At 41.1% G+C, this 9,337-nt stretch overlaps 1 protein-coding gene across 3 annotated transcripts; it reads right to left on the bottom strand.

Moving 5' to 3' along the window:
* Positions 1-167: 167 nt before the first annotated feature.
* timmdc1 (translocase of inner mitochondrial membrane domain containing 1) lies at positions 168-5,047 on the bottom strand. 3 transcript variants are annotated; one of them, XM_012823397.3, is made up of 8 exons: positions 4,945-5,047; positions 4,146-4,372; positions 3,700-3,865; positions 3,386-3,474; positions 3,120-3,187; positions 2,892-2,970; positions 1,638-1,748; positions 168-909 (listed from the first exon to the last, which is right to left on the bottom strand). In XM_012823397.3, exons 2-8 carry the CDS (start codon positions 4,340-4,342, stop codon positions 765-767), a joined length of 855 nt encoding a protein of 284 aa, XP_012678851.1. In that variant the 5' UTR covers positions 4,343-4,372; positions 4,945-5,047; the 3' UTR covers positions 168-764. The 3 variants fall into 3 exon arrangements, with proteins under 3 accessions (XP_012678851.1, XP_031414079.1, XP_031414078.1); XM_031558219.2 differs by having other exon boundaries at positions 4,146-4,379; positions 4,945-5,029; XM_031558218.2 differs by having other exon boundaries at positions 4,146-4,379; positions 4,529-4,997.
* Between the last annotated feature and the right edge of the window lie 4,290 nt (positions 5,048-9,337).

The following is a 9,337-nucleotide window of genomic DNA, read 5'->3' as shown; positions in this document are numbered from 1 at the left end:
TAACAAGCAATGTATTTAAACAAAGGGAGTCCAAGCACTTCTGTTATTGCTTACACAGAAAATGTCCCAATTAGAACACAGATGCCCTATTTTTTTATGTGTATATGTTTGTTGTGTGCATGTATTAAATTGTATTAGCAAAATGCTGTACTCAGTCACACATCTTATTGAAATCAATCATTCTTTAATCCTTTTTTTGTAACACACATCTGTAACACATCAGACGAAAAATGACTGTGACACAGAGTAGAGAGTGCAAGTGATACACTCTGACACTGATCTTGTTCATTTCACACTGCCACCTTTACAGACATCTGAAGCCCAACACAGCTGAGTGGCCAAGCAAACCCCACTGGCTTAGATCTTGGACAACTAGTTTAGTATGTGTGGGGCTGTGCATGTCTCCTTCAAACGTTTGGGGCCTCTGTGCGAGTTCTCTTCCCTTCTTCAGGTTCAGATATACCAGGGGGGTATTCCAAGTATGTGGTTTAGAGACAAACCTGGATAAGTTAACTCCCAGTATATGGTAAACCTCCTAACAGAAGAGCCCTATGGCTTCATTCTCTAAGCAAATCAAAGCCATAGGGCTCCTCTTTTAGGAGGTTTACCACTTAAGTTAGCTTACCCAAGTTTGTCACTAAACCACATACTTGGAATACCTCCCAGTATGCTTTAACATGTCTCTTTCCCAAAGATAAATAAAGTCTCTTCTCAGGCTAGGCATCCTTCTCATTCAGTCTGTATGAAAGTGCTCATGGCCGTACTCATTGGCTGGATGGTTCTGGAGATGCAGGCTTATTCCTGGGGCGGTTTAGTATTTCGTCAATCCTCTTCAGGTCACCTGCTGAGTCCTGCCCGCTCTCTCCGATCTCATCAGCCACATTATCTGTGAGCTGGAGTCGAGCAGACCTGCAAACCGCAAACAGTGTGATGGTCAAATGACTTTCGCTACACATGCTTTAATTTTAGGCTAAATATACATATACCCCTACCTAAGGTGATATGGCTTATTATCAGCATTTCCCACACTCTGGTGCTCTTGTGCCACTGAAAGCTAAGCCCATCCTCAAAACTCAACTACAGGTCCACAATTGTTACACTAATGATTTTAAAGCTGGGAAGTATTGATTTAGCCTATGTAAATTTGCATGCATAAGGAAATCGCTCCTGTTAACCACCCTGATACAAAAACTCCCTCCCATCAACAATGACAGAAACTAATGGAAAAACCTGCCAAACCTGGTGAGTGTTTCACAACAGCTGTGTTGGTTGTCTCACATGTATGCCTGCCTAAAAGTCTCCTTGTAGGCACAGATATAACAGCAAATATGTGAGTGTTGCTAGAGAGTTGTAGACAATCTCTTTTTTCCTGGACAATTGATGTGGATAATCTTTATTCACAGTCAGTAAAGAAGAAGAAAATCAAACCCAAGTTATCAAATCAATGCATATTTGTAGCTGCAGTATCCCCTTATTGCATCAGCATATTTATTTTACCTGAACACCCATCTTTAGTCCACCTACAGCTATTAACCCATCTCCTGCCCTCCATGTTTAAGAGCTTTTTGCTGATCTGTGTGATATAAAACACCCCAATAACACTGCAGGAGGACACCGGGGAATTTGAATGAGCGTACCACTCAGCCATCTTGAGGTCGTGGAGCTCCCTGCGCTCTCTCTTCCTCTTCTCCTGCAGTGTCTCTCCACCAAGCTTCTGCACGCCCACAATCAGCGCACCTGCCGGCAACCTGAAACCATCCCTTCAATGAGTTCAGACTGATTTCACATCAGCTAGAGCTGACTTTGAAAACATAAACATCTCTTTAGTTCAGATTGACATGGCCCTGGGTCGTTTAAACTCACACGATTAGTTCAGAATGACACAAGGTCAAACAACTTGACCTCCACAAAGACAGCAAACAGGGAGTTCAATTTGGGTGCAAACTTTGGATGTGATGTGAGAAATTGAAATACTTTAAGGATATGTAATAATAAAAACATGGCATGAAGACAACTACAGAGGTTCTAATTGGCAACAGAACCAAATAAAGTTTCCCCTTCAAGAAATAAGAGCAGTCTATAAGTCCCCTTCCTTTCATTAGAGTTTTTCAGTTCTTGTTGTCAATATGTCTTTAAAGCTCTGCGGATTTTTGTCCTAGAGACATAAAAAGAACACCCACAGAAACCTTGATACAGTTCGAAACTAAAATAAAAATAAGCACTTTGTAAGGAGAATAGAACTGATCTTTTGCACATTTCAGTCTCTGAGTGAGGTTTCAGCTCCTAACGACCCGCCCATTAGCAAATGACAGCTATTCTTATGATAAGGTGATGGTAATTCAGTGATCGCTATTGGGTCATGATGTGGCAAGAAAACCTGTGAAGGGTATAGGGCCACAAAGACACTCCAGGGCCATTACGTAATGGTCATTGGCTTTGACCGAGGTGTCCCAGGTTTGTTTACACCAAACTCATCATTATGCATTTTAGTTTTGGAGAGGGACAGGTCACTCTGAAATTATAAATATGTAGTAGTGAAACCACACACACTTTCTGAATGCTAAACTCACATATGTATAGCTAACACCTATGTTTACAAGGTTCAGAGTTCAAAAGTCTCGCCCCGAAATCTTTACAATGTTTTTTTTTTACAAATTCTGACCACCTCTGAATGAAGGTTTTTGTAAGGGTATGTTTACATTTGATTTCAATAAAATTGAATTTAACTACATTCCTTTTGCTCTCATGTTATTGTTGCAGATGTCTTCTACAATATAATCATACAGTATATGCCACTTGTGCATCAATACTTTTAGTTAGGGGAAATATACAAAAACATCAAGGCATGTGAGACTTCCTAGTATGCAGGAGTTAAAAAAGACTGAGCTCACCCCAGCAGTCCTCCAATGGCTGAGCCGGCCAGCATCCCCACTGGACCTAAACTCAGTCGAAACATTCCTCCCGTCACAGCTGGACAAAACACAAATCATTCAACATCATAACATAATGACCTTAACATAAACACTTTCTACAGACACAGAGCACTCTCAAAATGGCAACACACGCTATGAGAATAGACAAACAACAACCCAGTTCACAGGTTGGTTGTTCAGACTCACCTCCAGCTAATGCATAGTGACTCAGAGCATTTCTGTCTCTGTACACACACAGGCCTGTGCTCACAGTGCTGTAAAACACACAAAGCATGGGTGAGTGCGCGCACACACACACACACACACACACACACACACACACGCACACACACGCACACACACACCACTAGACAAAAATGCACACGTCTGTGCTTCTTGTACTGCATCACATTGGTAGCACACACACACACACACACACACACACACACACACACACAACTCTAGTCACTCACTTGAAGAGCGTCACAAAGACAGCTACTCTCCAGCTCCACCTCACGCCATAACGCAGGAACCCTCTGATGGCAGCGTTATGTGCTGAACGCTGAGCAGCAGAAAACAAAACAAACAAACAAACACACAGAAACACACACATGCTGTCCCATTACACTGGCTTACAGTGCCACTTGCCAACAAGTATTTAGTACTGCTACTACTACAGCTACTAATATGTTTACTACTACCACTACAAATATTACTACTACTACAAATATTACTATTACTATTATTAAAAATGAGTACTGCTCTAGTAAAATCAATCAGTGCTGACCACAGCTTCGACGCGGCTGGTGTACACCTCAGCCTGGCTGAGCTGGATGAAGCGCTGGCGAGCATGTCGCGCTGCCGGCACCCCACCATACACCATTCCAACCAGCGCTGCTGAAATGCCACTCTTCACCAGGTACTTCACCTCCTCCGAGAACCTTTGACCATCACTGCAAGGGAAGAGGCACAGGAGGGAGGAAGAGACCGGGACAGAGGGATGCAGACAAAACAAATGCTAAGAGAAGGAATGGAAGAAAAGGTTCTAAAAAATAGAACTTGACATCTACGATATTCTTCAGGAATCACTAATTAACACTACTGTCGTTAGTGACCTTGAGACAGGTGATGCAAAAAGATAGAGGCACAACTGGACCTGGTGGACAATTCACACTTGATATGCAGGCCAAGCTGAACAGGCACATATAGACATCCGTGGTCTTTCTCACACACCTTGTATCGAAAATGTCTTTGATGCGTTCCCAGCCCGTGTCAGGAAACTCTGGTTTGCCTATGAGTGTGGGCAGAAGGGAACTTTCAGCTGCATGGACACGGGGGAGAAGGGATGGGAACACTCCGAGTGCTCTGGCACTCTGCCTCTGTGGCATAGATGTGTTCACGTTTCCACACGTGGGATGCTGGAGATCCATGATGTTCCAAAGGGCATCAATCGTGCTATTCTACAGACTCACAGATTTGAGGAAAAAATAAAACAAATATGGACTGAATATGTGTCATAAGTGACATCAAATTAAGCGTACTAGTATGCCGTGTTGAATATTTGAGAAAGACCACAAACACTTGAACTGTAACAAAGTACTTAAGTTAGGGTTTACTTAGTTGACTGAGCTGTTATCCAAGTCGATTCTTCATTTATATCGATATACTGTTAACACTACTGCTAGTAACCTTGAGAAGCATATCAAAGGCGTCTCTACGGACAGACAGTGCAAAAAGTAGTCCAAAAATCTGAAAGACCAAACCTCGACACTAAATCCTCTCTGCAGCAAAGCAAACCAACTACACTTGACTGCTTTATGCAACGATCTCTGTTAGCAAATGGTATCACCGAGTCTCAATGACAGGACTCATTTTCATAAGCAGTTAGTTATCTCACTGACTAGCCAGCACCGTACGCTCTCATATTGTTAAAACACTAACTCTCTCCTTCGTTCTTTAATGCGGTGATAGTAATTATGAAATTACAATACAAGTGTTATCCAACAGTAGGTTAATACCAAATGTGTCATACCGGTCACAGTTCTTCCCTAGCGTCACCTGTGTTGATAGTTCTAGCAGCGTGTAGCCAGCGACCAAACGAAAATTTCAATATGGCCACCACGCGTATATCTTTTTCAAAATAAAAGTCGAAATATATTCAATAGTTTTGAATTATACAATGACGAAAAATTAAGAAAAATGCTCATTTAACATAGTTAAATAAAATTCTTATAACAAGTACTTTAAGGAAATACATGAATCGCCTTTGTAGGTACCAGGGTAGGGTAATCCCCAGCCAAGTAGCATAGGCCTACAGTAATCACCTACTAATGAACTGCAAATTGTGCATCCTTGATATGGGGGTGAAATGAAATCCTTATAACAAATGCTTTAAAGAAATCTATAGATATTTAGACCTGAATTGATAGAATAAGATCTTGTTTTACTTTTGAAAACCGAATGGAAATAGTGCAATCAACAAAATCAACTTCTGGACTCTGTTTACCATAGTGCTATTCACTTTGTTACAGGAGACGCTTTCAGGACCCACCACTGTAACTTATACAAGAATGTTGGTCCCCTCTAGCAGACAGGAGGGAAAAACACTGTCTTTTATTTGTTTATAAAGCCTTAGTGGGAAAACTGCCTAATTATCTCATGTCACTTTTAAAATTAAAATCCATCTGTCATAACACACGGTCACAGAGCCTCATCTCCCTTGAAATCCCCCTTACAAAAACTAATATAGGTAAAATAGCTTTTAAGTTCTTTGCTTCCCATAAATGGAACACTGTTCAAGTGGAGTTGAAACTTACCAAGTATTTGTCTGACAACCAATTTAAGAGCCTTTTAGATGCTAAGGATGTGCCCCAATGCTGTTGTTTTAAATGATTCTCTGATTTAATTCTTTTTACTTTATTATTTTTTTTATACTTAATTTCTGAGTTGTTTAATGTGTTTTGTTTATTTATTTTGTCTGTTTTGTTTTGGTTTGTTTATTTATTGTTGTGTATTATGTAGCCTCAATCAGGGCATTGCTGCAAAAGAGCCCTGTGCTCAGTCAATTCTCCCTGAATAAACAATGATGATGATGAATTGCCTTTGTAGGTACCACGGACCCACATGGGAAGTGTTGCTGTATTTTTGCAGTGTAATTGCAACCACTTACACTGCAAAAATACAGCAACACTTCCCATGTGGATCCGTGGTTCTACTGTCCAGTATACTTGACAATGGACTATGCTCACTCTCAGTACGCTTATGTGAAACATCCTAACAACATGTTGTCACTAGAGTGTTCCTTAATGTTTATGTGGAGTGTTAAATAGTTCTATAACATGTTCTCTTGCATCTGGTGCAATTTATATACAGTACATATCATAGCCACCTCAGTTGTTTTTCCTGTATATAAGCATATGGCATAACTACTGGAAACTTGAAGTAAATAAGGGCAAATACGTAATAATGTCAGATTTGAAATGATACCAGCTGTTGCCCCTCACTATGGCTTCTAAAATATACATGCATATAAATATACATATCCTTTGTCTGCTATATGATTGCCTAAACTGACCTGGGCACTAGTGGGACACACAGGAAATTGAGACGTTTTAATAGATTTAGTAATTCCTTGGCTTCCCAGAGAAAAACGAATGCAGAAATGTCTCTAAGTAATACAAATACTTTATTCATATTATAAAAAAAGTAAATTCTGAACAAAGAAATCTAATAATAAAAGTACTAATAAAAATGGCTGGTTGATGCGAGTACCAGAGGACTCGCTGTTGTGTACCTCTACTCTTTTGCCACTAGGGGTCCTGCAATACCCAATCTACCCGCATAAAAACTGTTGGCGTACCTGTTTGATAAGTCGGTCAGTTAAAAACGCAAGCTAACTAAAGACTGAGAAGCTACAAATATGTAGGCTACGTTAAACTCTGCACTGACTGTACTTGTCCAAACTATTCTGTCGCTCATTTTTCAGACATGAAGTCACTGACATATAGGTTTTCTGTTCATTAACTAAAAAGCTTGGGAAAGTTGGTTTAATTGATGCCTCAGTTTTTGCATTAGACATCGTCTTCTTTTTTACCCCACTGCTTTCCATTAAGGCTTCACACACCATAGTTTTGAACTTCAGTAATAGCTTACGGTGTTTACTTTATATTACTGTTTCCAACTTTAACTGCCTGTGACTGTCTAAGCAGGGATAGGCTACAACTAGGCTGTGGAGTATTAAATAGTGATACTCTTGCATCTGGTGCAATTTATATACACTACATGTCATTGCAACCTCAGTTGTTTTTCCTTTATATAATTGAGTAGCTTGTGAAAAGCCATGTGAATCTCTCTGTGTCCGCTTGTAGAACAGGTTTTTTTTATTATTAACCTTGTCTTCTGTTTTGTCCTGTCCAGCTAACATCCCACTCGTGGCCTGTACCTTGATGTAGTGACTGGGCTTACAACTAAACAACATTTTTTTTTACAAACAAACAACTTTTTTTTTTTACATGTGAATAACATTACATGTAATGTAGATATCCAGGTACTTACCCCTGTCTTGCTTACTGATGTGAAGTGCAAAAATTACAATTTCCTCTTTGTTCATTAGCTGTACCAGACCGTACATTACAGGTCAGTTGTCTGCCATTTGTTTGACGAACACGGGAATACACAGGAATCACAACGTTCAACAGAAGAGCTGCTGCTCTCCCGCATGGTGACCTACCTCTTTGGAGATACATACAATGCTCTCCCACCAGGTCATATACACTGCCTAATAACTGGGAGTGGAAACGAGCCATGACGTTGATCAGCAGGTGGGCGAATTAGTGCGTCAGCTAACTAGGAAGTGAGGGAGGCTTTTCTCCAGTGATAACAGTGGGCCACATATCTCCATTATACAGGCTCCAGGTCCTAATCCCAAAAGTCTATTGTCCATACCGGACCACGGTATTCAAGGCACTGACCAAAATCATCGGAAAAGGATAGATCGCAAGTTAAAAAGCCTCGGCTTGGCTTGGCAGCATAGCTCTAACTGTAAAAAAGCCAACACATTTCGAACTGCACCAGGTTTATAATCACAATATGTGTCAACTAGGGTTAAGACATGGTTAAACCGAGAGAGCTGCTTCATTTCCTTGGCCTGAGCAGCTGCACATCACACATATTTAGACAAACTCTAAGCAATAAGAAAGATTAGAAGGAGTGATTCAATATTTACCCATTTCCTATGAAGAAACTGCAGAAAAGGTAAGTAACTTGAATGTCACTCACAGTCTGCTACTTCAGATAAGTTCCATTGCAGCAGTCAAAAAGATGCTGAGATATTCATATATTTTTTTAATTGCATAATTGCTTATGTCTGTAATATTCAGACTTGTTTATAAATCGGTCCCAGACTAGTTAGACAGAACAATACTGGACCCTTGACTGATGCCTTCACTGATGCCCAGTGTGATGTCTCATGTTCTACTCCACAGGCTGGTCTGCTCAACTGGAATCGGTTCTCCCTGACGCTCCGGCAGAGAGGGCGCAATGCCGCTCCCGCTGCAGCGGCCCCCCAGGGGAGCAGGTGAGCTCACGGAGACTGGTGTCACAGGAGTGCTGAGGGATTTTCTACATAACATAATAAAAACATGTAGTATAGTAACTAGCTTTAATTCACGCTGTTGTATGTGGTTTTGTGCATGTATTTTTAGTGAATGGGTGTTTATTTCCGTTTGCATTGTATGTGTGCTGTTTCTAAGTAAATGTGTCTGTGCATGTGTGTGCGCGCGTTTGTGTTTATATGCATGAATGTATATTTATCCATTTGATATATGTGATGTAGTTCTGAATCTGTGGGTGTACATTTTCTTAGTGTGTGTGCGTTATTGTGCACTCATCACAGGTTGCCAGGTTAATGGAGATGGGCTTTTCCAGAGTGGACGCACAGGAGGCCCTGCGAGCATCCAACAACGACATCAACATGGCAACCAACTTCCTGCTACAGCACTGAGGGATTTTGGGTTAGGCAGGAAAGAAAGAAAGCAGGAGAACGGACACAGAGAATGGGAGAAAGAGAGTGTGCAGGCCCCCTGTCAAGCGGAAAACACAGAGGGAAGGGAGAGTGAAAATAGCCTCAGGTGTGATTTTAAACCTGCCAAGATGGAGGCCCATGGAGATGCCTCGCTTGGACTTGGAGACACTGTCGCTGCCAAAGAAAAGGCTGCGCTCACCGTTGCCACCTACTGGGTGTTGGAGGAAGTGTCAAAGACAAGGAGAGGAAAGAGAGGGAACTGAGAAAACAGTGTCTCAGGGCTTGCGTTGTCTTACGTCATCTCTCTCTCTCTCTCTGCCATGCAAACTGCTCTAGTCAGCTCATTCTCTAGGATGTTTTGATAATGTAGCAGTAGATTTGATACATACTTTTTTCTTTTATT

This window comes from Clupea harengus, chromosome 21, assembly GCF_900700415.2.
Source record: "Clupea harengus chromosome 21, Ch_v2.0.2, whole genome shotgun sequence".
Taxonomy (NCBI): Eukaryota; Metazoa; Chordata; class Actinopteri; order Clupeiformes; family Clupeidae; genus Clupea; species Clupea harengus.
Note: the sequence above shows the minus strand (reverse complement) of the source record. Positions and strands in the feature narration are given on the sequence as shown.

Coding starts and splice junctions, on each gene's coding strand:
- timmdc1 (XM_012823397.3), bottom strand. CDS start 4,342: ATGGATCTCCAGCATCCCACGTGTGGAAACGTGAACACATCTATGCCA. Junction 3,475..3,699: donor CCAGCCGCGTCGAAGCTGTG/GTCAGCACTGAT, acceptor TCTGCTGCTCAG/CGTTCAGCACATAACGCTGC. Junction 910..1,637: donor GACCTCAAGATGGCTGAGTG/GTACGCTCATTC, acceptor TGCGGTTTGCAG/GTCTGCTCGACTCCAGCTCA.